Here is an 18,666-nt window from a genome sequence, read left to right as displayed (position 1 = left end):
AGAGCTGAGCACACCTGTAGTTTCTTTATTATTATTAATTTCATCGTTATCAATGTTTTTTTTTTCCTTACGTCGAGTACAGTCACACATCGCTCGCCGTGACTCGTTCATTCAGGCTAGCCATCTAAATCTTCTGCGGTGACGTTATGCCTCTCTGTATCTCACGTTTGCTCCTATTCGCAAACCCAGCGCGTTCCCTACACTAGAACCCGAGCTGCTGATGTTCATGTTGATTCCATCAAGCACTGAATGTGCATGAATTGCTCGAACGGCGTATTTCTCCACCTCCTTTTCTTCGTCTGTTTTGAACTTGCCATCATCATCACCTCTGGATGCCCGTGAGCTTAACTTTGCCGTAACCGACATCGGGTCGTTCGTCAGCGGCGACCACCGCCATGGCCACGGCACCAGCAGCACCAGCCACGTCCCCGGCTACCGCCGTGGTGGCCCCACAACAGGAGCCCGCAGCGCTTTCCCCGCCGAAGTCGGTGAGAGATACTTCGCCGCAAACGCGGAACAGAGGGGCAGGGCGTCGAGATGCGGCGCCGGGTTAAGGCCAGGAGGACAGCACACGATACCGCGCCCACTAATGCTGTTGGACTTGGGTGTACCTTGGGCTTAAACCTTTGATATTTAAGTCGTAAGATGTCCTGTTATTTGCCTTATATGCATGCCGTTTATATGCACGCCGTTTATATGCTGTCATACGCCATTTCAGGTACCAGAACAATGCAGTGATCGCTTTCGTGATATGCGTGAAGTTTCAGCGGGTTTTAATTGCACCGCGTAGGACGAGCTTCGATGTGAATGAAGACAGGTGCTCTGTTTCCGGCTACAGAAAAGCGCAAGCAGCAACACACACCCTGAAGAAAGGCAGCGCGATGGGTCACGCCTGAAATGTATTCCATGCATGCTTCGACGTAGCCTATATGCCATCAAATTGCTTCGATAAAAAAATATTTTTAAAAATTCGTATAAAGTCATGTTCACCGTGTACTGCATTTATCTACTTTGCTGGTGCTGAGAAAAGTTATTTGTGCTCGTTCGGGGGAAGTCAGTAGAATCGCGAAAGCAGTTTCATCACGTTCATCAGGTGTGGTGATTGGCTATTCGCGGCGCATTTTGACGTGACAAACACACAGAGAGAACAAAGAAAACAGAACACAATGCGTTCTTTTTCTTCTGTTGCCAGCGGCGGACGACGCATCATTATTCTTTGCACACTCTTTAAGCCCGGTCCTCCGCTAGTGAAGTTCCTTACTCGGGCAGATAACTGAATGCTCACCGATAATCGATAATTAGTAACTGCACCACCACCAGACCGGGAAGCCAGTCAGTGCGTATGGTTGTGGGGGAACAGTTAATTTCCAAGCGGATACCTGCCTGCTCTTCTGTTATTATTTTTTACTCATTATACTGGTAACTAAAGCATGTCACACCTGAAATGGCCCATATAGTAATGCCATGACCATTTCTCAAGCTGCGTGTTCTGTGAACGAGACGTGCGTTTTTTTTTTCTTTCCTTTTTACTCCCTGGCTTGTTTTTCTTAATTTTTATTATCTGTAAAAGCGAGCAGCCACCTGTTCTTCTTTCGCTTGTTCAGGTGGACACCGTGGGTACGGATGCTGGGCCTCAGGAAGGGGGCGTGGCCGACATCAACGATGTGCCGCAGCACATAGAAGTGAATTTGCGCTACATCACTACAGCGCAAGGCACACTTACATGCTTGGAGACAGTAAGTGCTATTGATCTGAAGTCTAACAGCTGTAAATTGCAACTGCCCAACTGTGGTGCTGAGTCCCGTTGAACAAAGGCATTCGTTCACAAATACGGTTAGTAAAAACAAGCGACGTTCTCTCACGATGGCGAACGGTTCTGTAGCCACAAAGGAGTTCAGAAGCTAGGTGCACGTGGGTTCGTAAGACACGGAACCAGCCGATCGTGCTTCCCAACGTAACATTAGCAAGGACAGCAAGGCAATGACAGACAGTTCTAATAAAATAAAGGCTTCCTGAATTCGGACGACATTCGAAGGCTGGTGCCAGTAACACGCAGTTCGTACGAAGGAAAAAGCTTTTTAAACGCGATCTCTGCTTTGTTAGTTTCAGAAGTGTGTGTAGACGTGTAAATATTATTATTATTATTATTATTATTATTATTATTATTATTGTTGTTGTTGTTGTTGTTGTTGTTGTTGTTGTTGTTGTTGTTGTTGTTGTTGTTGTTGTTGTTGTTGTTGTTGTTGTTGTTAGGCATGTTAATAAAATGTCGCAGCTTCGCTCGAAAGAGGTAGCATCGATTGCGATGGAAAACTAGTAGACAGCAATACGAAGTAAGGATATTAACTTTATTGGGCGTACAAACTCTTAAACATTCGCTTAGTAACTAAAGTAACAAGCATGGTGTCACGCGCGCACAAGCCAACATTACATATCTCACTTGATGACCGTGGGAACTCGCTGTCAAATCGCTGCAGTGAGGAAACGAGGCAGCAGCAGCGAGGGAATTGACCTTCGTGCTGCCGATCGCATCAACGCAAACTACGCCGCGAAAACAGAGCACAGCGCGGACTCTGTACCCGTTGCAGATGGCTTTCAAGATATTCAGCGGCCCGGTCGCCCGGGCCGCCGGAGTAAACCGCCCCCAGCCCCCTTCCCTACCCTACCCCCGAAGCCTTGCGCGCGACGGAAGGCGGCGCGCTCCCTCCCCGCTTTCCGCCGTTGCGTGTGCGAGAATGAGCCGCGATCCCTGGTTCACCCTCGTACGCTTTCACTCGCGCATACAGCATACGGCACGCGGCGACGATGTTATCGCCCTTGGACTTTATACGAAACATCACAGCGACGGCAACGGCAGAAATGCGCCTGGAGTGTCTGTATAATTGCTATCGCAATAAAATTGACTGATTGATTAATTGGTTGATTAGTCCATGAAACTTCCAGCATTTCTGGCTGGCTATCTCCGGGCGTTGACGTATTCCCATCACGAAACGTTGTCACATCCAATCACAAAGAACTTCGTTTGTTAGAGGTGCTCATAAAAAAGATAATCCGGCTAATCGCAAGAGCAAACATAATATTAGCGCTGGCGGCCGGCCAATGAGAAAGCAATATCAAGAATGAAAGATTTGTGAATTCAGCCCCTGTCTTTGTGTCAAAGTATCTGGGCCCATGCTCACAAAGCAGTTCGTACGCTATCGGTTCGTAAAAGCACGCGCGGGCCAACGATTATAACAAATATATGTGGTTAGCGAGGGCAACCGAACAATGACGGGCAGCTCTTGAGAACGACAAACTTTCTGAATTCGACCCGCAGGGCCAATATTCACCGCCATATTCACAATATAGTTCCTACGCTTCAGCAATGCGCAAGAACAGGCACTGACCAGTCATGATAGCGAGCATCGATACCTATAAGGCAATCATTCAATTAATTATTATGAGTAGAAAGAGAGAGACAGAAAGAGAGAAGTCACAGCGGAACAAAAAAACTGTGCGAATTGGGCCCTAGATAATCTCTAAGTGATTTGCACTAAAAGGGCCGAACGCGCGAAGCTCTTCGTTCTTAGGAACTTTCCGTCATCGGTCGGCCTCGGTGTTAATCATGAATGAGTGGCGCTTGTTCTCGTGTACAAACTGCCTTTGTGAGTACGGACATAAAGCAGAAATTCACAAACTTTTCTTTCGTTTGCAAGACTTATAAGCAACCGGCCACCTTTGATTTGATTTGTTGATTTCGACTCGCCAGTACATTGCTGCCAGCTAAATAGAGAAACGGCACGGAAAATAGTTGCCTTACACCTGACGAGGACCCGCCCTCCATTAAAAAGTAGACAAACAGGTCAATACCACTTAGCAAAATTACGAATAACAGTAGGTATTCAAGAAATAACTACATAATACACCACATTAATACAACCAAGAGAATACAAGAAAACAGTAACAAACTCGCGACATGTGGCGTAACAACTTACTATACATGTTTTGCATTGAACGCTTGTGAATACATTTTGTACCTAGAGTCTCACCTACACAGTAAATCATTTTACACCTATAAGGGTGTTTTGTTTGTCTATAACTCACACACATCCCTAGAAGTGGGAGTTACAATTAGGGACACACATTTGCCAAACCTAGGCAGGTATAACGCAAAACTATTCCAATCTAGCTGTTTTTTGTTCCAAATCGACCATTCGCCCTCCAATGGCTCAAGCTGTGCCCATATGGGCTGGACCCGAACCATTCTAACCTATCACGGAGGGTTGATGGCGGATTTGAAATAAAAGAAGATTGGAATAGTTTTACGTTGTACTGGCCCTATTGGGCATGTTTGGGCAACCATATGTACATGACGTTATTGGGCAATTATATGTACATGACGCTGTCGCCGTCGCCGTGAGGTTCCGTATATATTTAGGTATATGCATGTTATATGCCAAGCCATGCTATATGACGTGCGGTATATGCGGGTTATATTGCTACACCATTCTATCAACAAAGTGGATCATACCTTGTCTTACATTCCTCACAAAATATTCCTCAGAATATTGAGAATGGTAGCCCAAAAGCAGATGTCATGAAAAAGAAACACCGACAGCGCATAGCTTTTATCTTAAATCTTCTCAGACTTAAATAATAAAAGTGGGAAAGGGTAACTGAGCTCAAACCTGAAAATTATGTACTGTTATTGGCGCGGCTGCACACTACCTCCAGGATCGATCCAGGAAATAGATTTGAAACATACCCGATACGGTAAAGTGGTGGTAGAATCGCTAAGACGTTGGCTTTAATTAATAGACATAAATGAAATCATCCGATGGCAGGATTCAAATAGAGGAGGAGCCCTAGCACAACAGCTCGTGTTAGCTTACGTTAACTTCAATTCATACTGCGACTACAGCTACGAGTCTTACACATGTAATATTCTAACATATTGCTATCTCATTCATTGCTTCGTCCTGATGACGAAACTGTGATTTTTTTTTGTTAGTGAGCAACACCATCATCGTCAGCCTATTTTATGTATACTGTAGGACGAAGGCCTCTCCCAGCGACCTCCAATCACCCATGTCTTGCGCTAGCTGATTGCAACTTGCGCCTGCAAATTTCCTAATCACCCTGCCTAGTTTTCTGCCTTCATCGACTGCGCTTCCCTTCCCTCGGCACCTATTTTGTAGCTTTAATGGTCCAACGGTTGTCTGTCCTATGCATTACATGGTCTGCCCAGCCCCATTTTTTTTCTCTTTATGTCAACTAGAATATTGTCTATCCCCGTTTGCTCTCTGATCCACACCACGCTCTTCCTGTTTCCTAACGTTATGCTTAACACATTTCGTTCCATTGCTCTTTGCACGGTCCTCAACTTGTTCTCGAACTTCCTTGCTAACCTCCAAGTTTCTGCCCCACGTGTTATCACCGGTAGAATGTAACGATTGCATTTTTTTTTCAATGACAGTGGTAAGCTTTCATTCAGGATTTGGCAATGCCTGCCGTACGCACTCCAACCCATTTTTATTCTTCTTTAACTGTCCTTCTCATGATCAGGGTCCCTTATCAATAATTTACCTATATAAACGTACCCCTGCACAGACTCTAGAGGTCGACTGGTGACCATGATTTTTTGCTCCCTTGACAGGCTCTTGAACATTATCTTTGCCGTCTGCATATTAATCTTCAACCCCACTTTCGCGCTTTCTAGGTTAAGGTCCTCAATCATTTGTTGCTATACATACCCAGTGGTGCTGAAACAAGTAAATGTCATCTGCAAACCAAAGGATGTTGAGGTATTCGCCGCTGATCCACACCCCTATAGGCCTTTCCAGTCTAATAGCTTGAATACTTCTCCCAAACACGCAGTGAGTAGCATTGGAGAGATTGTGTCTGCTTGTCTGACCCCTTTCTTAATAGGTAATTTTCTACTTTCCTTTTATTAATGTATAAATTGTGGGTTTTACGGGCCAGTATTACGATATGATTATGAGGCACGCCATAATGGGGGACTCCAGAATAATTTGGACTATACCTGAGTTTCTTTAACGTGCACCTTAATCTAAGTATATGGGTATTTTCGCATTTCGCCCCCCATAGGAATGCGGCCGCCGTGGCCAGGATTTGATCCCGCGACCTCGTACTTAGCAGCCAACACCATAACCACTAAGCAACCACGGCGGATTAATTTTCCAATTGTACAGAACCGAGGTAGCTGTGGAATTTTTTTAGATACTTCCCAAAATATTCACGTATGCTTCCTGTACACCTTGATTACGCAGTGCCTCCATGGCTACTGGTATCTGAACTGAATCAAATGCATTTTCATAATATATGAAAGCCACATAGAGAGGTTGATTGTACTCTATAGATTTCTCGGTTACATGACTGATGACATGAATGTGATCCAATTATGAGAAACACATTTATTGTTAATTGAGCATTATCTCACAACAGATATTTGCACATAAAATTTTATAATGATTATCACTCTTACTACATTGCCAAAATAAAACACCTCTACACCTTCACACTCTTATAAGGCGTAACCTGCGAGATATATCCTTCGTACACCCTGAAACGCTGTATGGGCAGTATGGGCGGTGCAGTATGGGCGTTTTCGTCAAGGTACGCCCCATTAAAAAGAACTACCGAAAATGAGGTGTGTCAAGGGCATTTTGTGTGGTATTTTACCATTAAGGGTGTAAAAGCTTTCACAGTGTATTTTCACGAAATGAGTGCAGTGTTTCAGGATATGTATTCTAGGTATTGTGCCTGTCTGAGAATAGCTTGACGCTGGTCAGACTGGGGTAGCGCAGTGAGAAATTGTTGCGCTGCGAGGCTTTAAACAAAGACCTCACCCACGCAACCTCTGGCAAAGTGTGCGTGCCGTTATTTTGTGAGCTGTACTGTTTTCATTATGCAAGTGCTTGGTGCGCAGCAATTTTATTGCGATAGCAATTACATGGACACTCCAGGCGCATTTGTGCCATCGTCGTCGCCGTGATGTTTTGTATAAAGTCCAAGGGCGATGGCATCGTCACCGCATTCCGCATGCTGTATGTGCGAGTGAAATCATGCGAGGATGAGACGACGATGGTGGTTCAATTGCGCGCGCAAAGGAGGAAACCGGTGAGGAAGCGTGCCGTCTTCCGTCGTGCGCATGGCACCGGGCGGAGGGGGGAGAGCGGGGGGCGTTCTACTCCGAGGGCCGTTGCGTATGGTGCGGCTGCGCTGGTCCTATCTTGAAAACGTACTGCGATGTGTACAGAGTCTAGGTGCACAGATGATTAATAGTTTCGTGTGCGCTCTGTGCTCGCCCAGAGTTCGCCCTGAAGCGAGAGGCAGCACGAAAGTCAGTTCGTTCGCTGCTGCTGTCACGCTTTCTCACTCGAACGTTTTGAGAGCGAGTGTGCGCGGTCGTCGAATAAGATGTGTTCATGTTTGCTTGCGCGCGCGTGCCAGCATGCTTGTTAAATTAGTAAGAGAATGTTTACAAGCTTATTCGGCCGATAAAGCTACGATGCTTACTTCGTATAGCTGTCTACTAATTTGCTATCGCAATGGATGCTTCGCCTTTTGGTCGGAACTGCGACTTTTTTTTCAAAATATATGTCATCCTTTAGAATCCATAATTAGTACGATTTAAAAACATAATCTTGCGTAGGCCTTGTGCACGTGTTTATAAAAAAGTTCTTAGGCTAACTGTCAGTAAGAGCGGATGCAAGCCACTCGTTCTGCTGGACATATCAGCAAAGGCGGCCGGGCAATCGCAACGAACTAAAGGCTTCGTGAGTTCGGCCACTGAAGTTGGAAGACTCTATAGTGCTCTCAAGTGCTGAAAGTCAAATGTGTGCTTGTCTTTCATTATCAAGGGCCGAATTGACGAAGCTTTGCGTTCGCAGTGTTGTTCGCTATTGACCGGCGGCCTTCACTAATAATATATTCGTCAGCACGGTTGGCTGGCGTTTACGTTTACGAACAAGGTTGGCGTAAATAATTTTTTTGTGAATAGGGGCACTGGGCCACTGTTTACAAACAACGCTCTTATGCATGCTAGAACTGTTCGTAAGAGCGAATTCCAGCGAATCCTGATGCTCGACATATTATTAGCGAAAGCGACCATCTAGAGACAGAAGTGATTTGGGAAAGAAAATCTTTGTGAATTCGGCCCCAATTGCCTAATATAGATCGCGTTACATGATTATGTAAACTTTGATCCCCTGAAAATTACGATCAGAGGAGCCTGCTCCGTTTACTCGCTAAATGTAACGTTATTAATCGCTCGCACAGCCCCCTTCTGTGGCTTGACTCTTTTTGTTACGTTCATTACAGAATACGGGTCCCTATTCAAAAAATGTTCTTACGCTAAACCTGTTCGTAAGATAAAACGCCAATCAATCGTGATATCGGATAGGCTGTTTTGGAACAAGGCGTACGGTGGAAAAGTTTGTAAGAATAGGCACTAGCCAATCATGGCCGCTGACAAATTAGCGAAGACTGCTGGGCAACCACAAACTTCACTCGAATTGGAAAGTTACTGAATTCACACCAGGGGCCGTATAATCATCAATCAATCTCAATAAATCAATAAATCTTTATTTCGGACATAAATACAATGTAGTAGGTATGTCCACGAGGCGTGGCAAAAAGAAACACGTATGAAGGAAACACGTAAAACTATTCCAATATGTTTTTATTCCAATCTCCAGACGTAAAATTTGCGTAACCGCCAACGCAAGCATCGGGCGGTCACCCGCAGGGTTGTCTGAACAAACTAACCAAATGCTCCGCTCGTTCATAGGCGGTCACTTTTGTTTGCTTGAAAAACGTATAACATGTCTGCACTGAGCGGCTTGTCTTACCTAATTGACTCACAAGAGGCGAGGAGCATGCTCATGTGGAGAGGGATTCGATGGGGCCGAGCCACTGCACTGAATATTGATAACCGGATGAAGAGGGTAGTGCCGGCGTCTGCGGTTGGTCCGATTTCTCTTATTTAGCTTGCGGTGGCTAGTCGACAATCACGGCGGCATTCAACGGAAGCTTAAGAATGACGCTAAAACGGATTCTCAGCAAAGAAGAGTTGGCATAACGAGGTCGTAAACGTGCCAAAAGTTCTCGAAAACGTTACACGGCCACGCAAAAAGATTTATTACACGCAAATAAACCCACGCTCTCCGGCAGGTTTGAGTAGCCAGTGCTGGAGCTACCGGCAGCAGCCATCTTCTATTCCTTTCGGTACGGGGCAGCCTGCGGCTACTCAGAAGTAAATTCAGTTTTGTTCGGCATATTAATGCATCTTTAACGCGTACACGTCGTTTTAACGCGGTAAGTTTTTGCAGTTTTGTGACGTCACGTGAGAGGCAGGTGAAGTGGGTGCAGCCCGAAAACTTTTGATCAATAGCCGTGGGCTAATGGAAAAAATGCGTCGAATCAGAAGTAACTATTTTTGTTTTGTTCGGTCAAATTATGCATAATAAGTGTGTACGCGTCATATGAGATGGGGAGCTATCGCGGTTTTAGTGACGTTGCGTGACAGACAGGTGAAGTGGGGGTGCTCCAAAAAAGTTTTGACCCATCGCGGTGGGCTGGTTGCAGAATTGGAATATAAAAGTTGGAATAGTTTTACGTTATAGCGCCCCAGTTTCAATTCGTAAGGATTGTTTGCCACTGGCCGGCCGCCTTCGCTAATAATATGTCCAACATCACGATTGGCAGATATGAGCTCATGCGAACATTTCCAGCGTAAGAAGCTTTTTTTTTTTTCTTCGAACACGGCCCCTAATTTCTTTAAAGTCCGGTCCGGTAACTTCGCAGCATGAAATACTTGAAGCACGACCTGATGAACTGAGCTTTCCAAGCTCACAGCTTTAACGAATTCGTTTTGCTCGAAGCGACTCCAGACGAAGAAAACAAGGTCGCGCAATGCAGTTGTTGCCGTGTTATGCTGTATACTAGCTACGTTATGGCTTGCTGGTTGGCTACTTGGTTCTGGATCATGGTGAACTTTAACAGTGTGAACAGACGGTTACACACACGGGTACCGTTTTTCAACTACTTTTATTTCCGCAAGTGCACAACATGTATGCCATAAATCAGGCATTAAAATAAAAGAAAGGACACAGCAATCATTTGCATGTGGTTGCCACTTAATCACAACTGCTTTTTCCGCTAAGCATTCAGAAATTGCTTCTTTTTTTCCGTCAGGGACGCCATGCTCACACAGCTATATTAAGAGCCGTTTCTCCATTTTTACTACGGTGCTGCAGACGGAAGTGTGAACATTATACTCCGTCGTCCATAATGTTTTGCCTGCGTCGTGTAAGTTATAAGCGATATCCTGCATAATGGCCTGACGATGTTGCAAACAATATCACAGCCGCAAACAACATCGGTTCGCAGCCACACAATCGGAGTGTTTCGGCGAATGTGAATTGCACAGTACAGCACATATAGTGGGCGCGTAGCAAAAGAGGTCTCGCGTTACCTCTTCCCATAGACTATGCAGCATTCGCTAAGTGCCGAGCGTACATTATGCGCTGCTAACGGTTCGCAGTTCGGCGCGCTCGGCGTCATGGTGCTGTACCTGCTGATGGCGCGGAGCATCACGTATCAGTGGTACGCGCGCGTGGCCTTCCTGGTCGCCTTCACCTACGGCCTCAACAACGTGCTCATCATCATCTCGGGTGTGGCGTCGCCCTGCACGCAGCTGCACCTTCCGGAAACGCTTTTCGTGAGTGCTGCCTCTTGCCGCGTGCTGCAGCGCATGCGCCAGAACAGGATTTTTTGAGGTAGCCGGCCCGCGGGCTGACACGAACGAAAAAAACACGACAAAGCAGAGAGACCGCGCAGCACAACCGCTGCCACAATTATTGGTCGCCAACTCGCCCAACGGCCGACATTCCTGAAGGTCGTTTTCACCAACATTTCTAGAATAAGTGGTGACTACACGATGAAATTCGACAGGCCTCTGGACAAATAGCGTGTGTCCCAGCTAACGTTAGCGGAGCTGTTCCAGGTGGAAAGAAAAAAGGAGTTATAAAACACGGTGCAAGATACAATTACAAGATCTACCGTGCATTCTGTCGTCAGAGTTTTGAAAACCTAACATCGTGGACCGTGTGTTTCTTTTTTTCGTTCAATAGCTTGGCTAACGTTAGCGACACCCTGTAAGGGCTCATTCACACCGGCGACTTGAGGAGGTCGCGCGACCATTTGCGAATCGCAATCAAAATGCGACCGAAGGCGACGGATGTTCACACCGGCAAGCCCGGCTGAGCGCGACCCGCAAGTCGCAATCCCGGTGATTATCGTTCTCAGCGAGAACTCTCGGAATCTACGCGGAATTTGAACGCGACGCCGGAGGAGGCCGGATGTAGACACACAAAAGATCACTTCCGGTGCGCCGCTGATTGGTTTATCAGTTTTGCGACCACGGTCGTTCGACTGAAAAATCGCGCAGAGAGCGACTGGCCCAAAATGGTCGCTTTTCAAGAAAGGCGACCGTTTGCGACCATTTGCGACTGGTCGCTTTGCGACCAACTTGGTCGCGCGACCACTGTCAGTCGCCGGTGTGAATGTGCCCTAAGGGGTGATAATTTTAAGCTTTACAGAATTTAAAGGAAATTCCTCTTGAAGATAACAGAATTCTAATCCTCGAGCTGGGTTATTCAGAGGGACGGACGTTACTTGCAAAATCAATCAAAACACACATTCAACTAATTAACAAAAAGTCAGGAATTAACTTGTCATTAATTACTTCACGGCACGTATGTATTGCAATTTCCGAGTTGTAGCCGGCGAGTTTGCACAGCGTGTCCGCCTGGAATGAACTTCCAGAATGGCCCCAGTTTAGAGATATGCATCTTCAAACTCACCGTAAAAATGCACTGTTGGTCCACTTACTTTTTTTTTTAACGAAACGCTCTTTTATGCACTGGTGCACAAAAGTAACTGGAACGTCCATGCATTTCGTCCCACACTTTGGAAAGATATCTCGAAACTGGCGTCCTCCTGGAAATTAATTTCTAGTGGATACATCTTGCAAACCAACCGGTCATAATTCGCAAACTGCAATATTTCCCGTAAGGTATTTAATTACAAAGCCCAATAGTGAATTTCTGTTAATTAGTTGGAGATGTGTTTCGATTTCTCGTACTAGTAATGTCCACCTCTTCGATACAATCCAACTCAAGGACACGAATTATGCTATCTGCCACAGGTGATCTTCTTAAATTCCATGCAACTTGACAATCATCCTCTCATAGATAGATTCAACACTTCCCGTATTTGGCAATCCAACAATTTGATGCCATATAAGGCACGCCATTGTTGGGTGCCTTATACTTTATAATCCCTCGACCTTAGGTTCAATACATTAAGCTAACATTATATTTTGCAATATGATCAGGCGGTGCCAAAAAAACTGGGCTTCATGGAAAACGCGCAGCGTGAAATTTGTTATGGCGAGAACTACTCCACGCCAGCCTTCCCAATGCCAGCCTGTATGGCGCACCACGTTCGTCGCCTGCGGCGGGCTGTTCGCGGCGAGGCACGAAAGATAATCCTCACTGCCCAAGCAGGGGACACGTAATGAAAAAAAAAAGCATTACTTACGGGGCAAATGCATTCACAGAAAAAATTTCCTCAGCTGTTGTCTTGTTGGATTTTCTAGAGTGCTGCCAACAGCGCTCGCCCTCAAAAATGTGTATGTGTGTGGGGGAGAGGGGGGGGGGGCAAATGGCATGCTTTGCCCCTGCACTTCTGACCGACAGGTGTGTGGGGAGGAGGGGGGCAAGTCCCCCCCCCTTCCGCCACTCTGCTAAGTACGCCCATGGTGCCAGCAGCCAAGCGAATCGAATACCGAATACGTTTCGAACAGTTTGCAAATGACTTACACCCTTCTCACCATTAATATATCAGACAGTTTTCACATCCTCGGACTCACATCAGAAAATTTATCTCATTACAATGCACATTGTAGAACATGCTTTATTAAAAGCACAAAGGGAGCGTTAGGAAGAATTAACTAAACAGTTTGTTCGCAATCCCAGCGCTTTTCGGAGCATACACGGTCATGCATCATCATTGTATAGTGCATGACCCTATAGACAGCTTTATGGGCCAATAAATATGTGTGTATAATTTCGCGACCAATTCAAAGTGCATGCAGTTTGTGGCAATGGCAGCGCAAAAAAAGAAAAAGAAAAAAAAAAGAAAAAAAAGCCTTAACTCTAGTTCGAATGGTCGCACAGATGGTGTCACTCTTCATAAATTATGTTGCAATGATATGCATTCATATTTAATCCAATGAGAGGACACAGGTACTGCATGTATAGATTGTACCAAACAATACCCACTGCCGAATGGCGCGTCTAAACAACATTTCATTGCGAGTGAGCGTCTTTGCAACTGAAAGATCTGGCTGGCAGAGCGGTCGGTGCAGCGCGCTGTCAACTGTTGTGTTCACTGTGAATGAGATGACAGTTACCGCATTCTTGTTTCAGTTTCACGTTTAACCGTGTACAGTCGACGACGCAACGTATTTGAAAACTATTTGAAAAATATTCTGATTCTCCAATACCGAATATTCGAGTCGTGGAGCAGTGCAAAAAGCACCAGCATACAAGCAAGCAAATTGGAAGTGTGATCACTCATTGTAAAGAGTGGTTCTATCATCTGTAATGGCTGCGGCCGTGCCCGTGGCCTGCCACCACAGTGACTGGAGTTGCGGCAATTGTGTTTGTACGGTACGTTTTCACCATCCCGATATGGATTTGCAGCTCTTCTTCTATATCCACATAATTTAGATGTACGTACACTTATGTTAGTGGGAGCGCATGTAATAGAAACAAACGTCGTGGCACCGCTTTCAAGCCGTGTTCAGGATGGGACCACCGATCCAATGTATATGTATAAGACAGGACAGGACACGCTCAGAGGAACGCGCCTTTCTTCCACAAAAGTGAACCACCTTGCATCACCAGCAAGCGCATTACGAGGTAATTGCTTTGCTTCGCAGTACTCGCTGTATCACTGCATGGCCGGCTTGGTGTACGTGATCGGAGGCGCCATATTCCACAACGTGCACAAGCACGACGGTCTCGCTCTGAGGGTCCCTACCGGGGTAAGCGAGCGAGCAGACGTCTGAGCTTTTGTTATCGTCGAGCAAAAAAAAAAAGCTCTCGCACACAATCTACGTCACGCAGGGCCGGCATAATGTAAGGATTCCTTTCACTTGATTCATTTGTTTTAATTCACCGTTAATGGCCGGCCGATCCCGATGACAACGTGAAGAGCACCTCTCTGGCCATTGGCGAAAAGGAATAGCATTGGAATGGAATATTGTTACATTGCGCCGTCCCAGTTGACACTATAGGCCCGCAGGCCTCCAGCAACGCTTCGTAAAGGAAAGGAGACCGGCGCGCTATTTCTTTGTTGCTACCTGGAAAGACCGACAACGCCACTGAATATAGTAAGCTTCGGGATAAAGCTGCCCGCGTTAGCCATCGCCCACGTTCCCTACTGAAATGTGCGGTCTTTATTCCTTTGCGCTTGACGTGGCTGAAGACGCGCCTGTCTTCCGCTATCTACAAAACGTTGCTTGGAGCTGCACGTCGCACAAGTGAACCAGGGTTAAGTTTTCTATGTCAAGCACAGCGTGACGAAAGCATCAACTCGTTAAGGGGTGCTGTTCCTGCTTTCAGAAATTGTCTATGTCTTCATTCGATCGCTAGTTGCTGGCTTAAAGCGAGGGAGGCATACTTTGCCGTAGACGCCAAACCGGATGATTCCACGCGCGACCGTATACGTACGACTACAGTCGTACCAACAAACGCAACGCACGTTTCCAACAGGTTCCAACAGTAGGAAAAGCCGTGATGGCCGATTTAATGCACGGATTCTTTGGCTCGATTCGAGAGCCGAACTCTCAAAGCTTTTCGTTCGTGAGTCATATATGCCATTAACTGACCGCTCCGCCTACGCTAATGATATGTCCAACATCATGACTGCATATGGCACCTCCTCTTGCGAACAATTCTCAGCTTAAGAACGTTTTCGTGAATGTGGGCCCTACCTTTATTATCACCATGCCGCTCGTGGCCAGCCGATCTCGGCGATAACGTAACGTATGGGCGGAGCGTCGCTCGGACCACTGACAAACTGCGAAAACTAAAAGAACTGTAGTTAAATCGTTCGATTATCCCAGCCCAACGCGCATCGCATCGGACGCCGCGTCTCAGCATGTTTTCAATGGAAACAGCCATCAGAGCTCGGCGTTATAAGTGGTCTCCCTCGCAGTTATGGAGACCAGTCCGCAGCTGCTTTGCTTGGGCGGCCTGTCGACAACCGGAACGCCCAGCATGAAGAACGCATACGTTAAGAAAAGCCGTAGACTAAAATTATTACAGCTTCTTCTCGAAAAAACTCCAACATAGTTTGAAAACGCAAAGTGCCAGGCGAGCGAGGTCAACGACTGGGCTGGCACTTGTCCTTACGAACTGTTCTAACTTACGAGCTGCATTGTGAACATTGGCCTTTAAATTTCCAAAGGTTTTTCTTTCGCAAGAACATTTTTATCGCAGATCGTCCACCTTCGCTAATTATATATGCCCAACACCGAATGTATACTTGCGAGTGTATACCTGTATACTTGCGAGCAATTCAAGTGTACATTCTTTTTTCGTGAAATACAGGTCCAAATGTTTCGGATAACTTTTGCACTGTTCTTTTTTGGCTGCGAAAGCCAGACGCTGCAATTCGTCTTTTTTTTTTTTTACGAGGGCGAATCAAAAAGTCTTTTTCCCTATTTTTTTTTAGCCAAATGTGTACATACTGGTAATTGCAAATATATGTACTATTTTGGCTACGCTACCCTGCACAGGGTGTTTCATCGAACACTTTCAAAATATTTTATAGGTTACCTGTGGCAGATAGCTCAATTCTAGTTTATGAAAAACCGGTCTACTCGAAGCGGCGGACACTACTTGCACAAGAAATTGAAATGCAATATTGAATAATTCTCAAGAATTCACTCATATTGCAATTTACAAATTCCAGCAGTCTACTACGCAAGGCGGATCCACTTGGAACGAATTCTCAGCACGACACCAGTTTCGAGATATAAATTCCCGAACTTTGCGGAGAAATGCATTGGCGTTCCAGTTACTTGTGTGCTTCAGTGCATGAAACGACGTTTTGTTAACAAATTAACTCGAACGCCAATGCATTTCGGGAATTTATATATCGAAATTGGTATGGTATGGTATGAAGAACTTTATTTAGGTCCTGAGGGATCAGTCTGGGACTGATGCGGGCCACTCCCACGTCGGTACAGAGAGGCCGAGCCTCTCTGCTATCACACGGGCCCTCTGGACAGCCCTGAGTTGGTCCGCCAGCGCTTCACTGTGCAGCATTCGCTGCCACCACTGTTCACCTCGAGAACCGGTGTCATCTTGAAAATTCGTTCCAAGTGGATCCGCCTTGCGAACTCAACGGCTATAATTTGTAAATTGCAATATGGGCCATAATGTAATTAGTTAAGAACTCAATTAGTGAATGTTTATTAAATAGTCGATTTTGCATCTCAAATTTTTCGCAAGTATTTCCAAATTTTTTACAAGTCTGAACCGGTGTGGGGGCTATGTGGAAAAATAGTGTAAAATACGTACAATAGTACATATTTTTTGTGATTACCTGCATGTACCTTATGTTGGCTAATAAAAAAATAGGGGTAAGGACTTTCTCATTTCCCTCGTAATTTTTTACTGCAATGCATAGAATGAGGTTTTTTCAAATAAGTGGGACAACAGTGCATTCTTACCGCAAGTTTTGCGGCACGTATCTCGAAACCGGCGCCATCCTCGCTCCAAATCGATATACCTCGCAAACCCACTGGCTGCAATTCCCTAATTGCATCCGTAAATTAATTACTTTCAATGTTAATGAGTGATTTTAAATTATTAACTTATGCATTTCGGTTTCTCGTGTGAGTAACGTCTGTCGCTTTCAGTAATCCAGCTTAAGGGCTAAAATTACGCTACCTGCCACTGGCGATATTTTAAAACTTCTGTATGATATGCATAAAAGAAGCGCACCCCGTATGCCGAACATATATGTATGACTAGTGAAGGCCGTCAGCCAATGGCAATAGACGCTTACGAATGAAAAAAGCTTTGCGAATTTGGCCCCAGGTCTCCTAGCCAGACGAAGCTTTCATTGTACGCTCTAAAAATAAAATTTCTACCATTTATGTATTTCCTTTTTGTTGTCTTTCAGGTTATTCTGACTGGCGTCGGAGTGATCCATTGCTTCCACAGTCTTGTCAACTTCATCAAATGAATGTGATGTCATAAATATGCGTTGATTAGCCCATCACTTAGTTTCGAAAATCAAGGCGAGGTACTTAGCCTGCGAACTTTTTAACGCAGAGCACTCGAAACGCTACCTCTTTCGTGAAAACCGTACGACAAAATGAATAAAATGTATACATTGTCCATCATTTTCGACCTCTTCAATCTCTTCCACTTTCTGCTCCCTGCTGTTTTAACGACCGGGTGCAAGGAAACGTAACACACACACACACACACACACACACATTTGTGACTCTTGAAGAGTTACAACGCGTCTGCATTCGTCGTTAGCCGTGCGAAGGCACGTGTGCGGATGGTCGTTGTATGCCTGTGTTATCACCCACCGCTCGCGGCCGACGGAACCTGGCGCCGATCGGGCCGCTGAAGAAGGGCGAAAAGGTATAGTATCCTTTCATTATCCCACCCCAATATCAGTTTGTTTGATTTCGATTGACTTCCTTTATAAAAGAGAGGATTTTTTTTGCCTCTTCTTATTTTTATTCTGCTGCTGCTGTTGTTGATGTTGTTTTTGACGCCGCGTCGGGAGCTGAATCAGAGCGTGCATATACATGGCAGGAGCGTGGCAGAGAGGAAAGGCGACGCGAGACATTCGTTTGAACCTTTGCATGGTGTCGCATGTACACAATCTCCTCTGGAGTTTCCAGGATGTCGCCACGACACCCTCTTGACGGCTGTAACCCCCGCAAAAGCATCGCAGAAACTGCAACGCTTACCTTTGTACTAACGTGCAACAGTCCAGAGGGGATGTAGATAGAATGGTAGAGAGGATGTATGGAGAGGAGGCAGAGAATTGGGAGAACCGACGCAGCCACGAAACGAGGGAATGAAACCCTTGCCACTCTTCGCTCGCAGTTCCCACACACGGGAGGGAGGGCTGGGGAGGGAAAATGAGATGCGAGAAGGCGAGGAAACGCTACTACTATACACAACCGAGGTTGCGGACAAACTGGATAAATTTAAGTTCAAGATACGGTACGGTACCTTTCTGCTGTTTCTGAAAAACACTATGCAAATTTGCCAAGCGGACAACTGACACACCGAGTGCAGACTCGAAGCCACATTAAAGTACAGTAGCGTCTAGGCGACACTGCGAAAGCGGTAGCACGTCAAACGAACACTTCTGTGTCCGCCGTGGTACCTTGGCGGCTACAGCATTACTTGAGGTCGCGGATTCGATCCCTACCGCAGCAGCAAATTTTGACGGGGGCGAAATACAAAAACGCTTGTTTATATAGATTTAGGTGCTCGTAAAAGAATCCCTGGGGGTCAAAATTCATCCGTAGTTCGCCTCATAACCCGATTG

At 45.8% G+C, this 18,666-nt stretch overlaps 1 protein-coding gene across 2 annotated transcripts; it reads left to right on the top strand.

The window, feature by feature from the left end:
- The first annotated feature begins 308 nt into the window (after window positions 1-308).
- On the top strand, window positions 309-17,491 carry LOC139056145 (uncharacterized). 2 transcript variants are annotated; one of them, XM_070534072.1, is made up of 5 exons: window positions 313-488; window positions 1,605-1,736; window positions 10,547-10,723; window positions 14,012-14,116; window positions 17,269-17,491. In XM_070534072.1, exons 1-5 carry the CDS (start codon window positions 396-398, stop codon window positions 17,329-17,331), a joined length of 570 nt encoding a protein of 189 aa, XP_070390173.1. In that variant the 5' UTR covers window positions 313-395; the 3' UTR covers window positions 17,332-17,491. The 2 variants fall into 2 exon arrangements, with proteins under 2 accessions (XP_070390183.1, XP_070390173.1); XM_070534082.1 differs by lacking the exon at window positions 14,012-14,116 and having other exon boundaries at window positions 309-488.
- Window positions 17,492-18,666: the final 1,175 nt, after the last annotated feature.

This window comes from Dermacentor albipictus, chromosome 1 (genome assembly GCF_038994185.2).
Source record: "Dermacentor albipictus isolate Rhodes 1998 colony chromosome 1, USDA_Dalb.pri_finalv2, whole genome shotgun sequence".
In the NCBI taxonomy this organism is placed as follows: domain Eukaryota; kingdom Metazoa; phylum Arthropoda; class Arachnida; order Ixodida; family Ixodidae; genus Dermacentor; species Dermacentor albipictus.
Note: the sequence above shows the minus strand (reverse complement) of the source record. Positions and strands in the feature narration are given on the sequence as shown.

What these genes read in the sequence shown, in the direction of transcription:
- LOC139056145 (XM_070534072.1), top strand. Translation starts at nt 396, where the DNA reads ATGGCCACGGCACCAGCAGCACCAGCCACGTCCCCGGCTACCGCCGTG. An exon ending in CGCTTTCCCCGCCGAAGTCG is followed by an intron (nt 489 to 1,604) that starts GTGAGAGATACT and finishes TCGCTTGTTCAG; the next exon opens with GTGGACACCGTGGGTACGGA. An exon ending in CTCTGAGGGTCCCTACCGGG is followed by an intron (nt 14,117 to 17,268) that starts GTAAGCGAGCGA and finishes GTTGTCTTTCAG; the next exon opens with GTTATTCTGACTGGCGTCGG.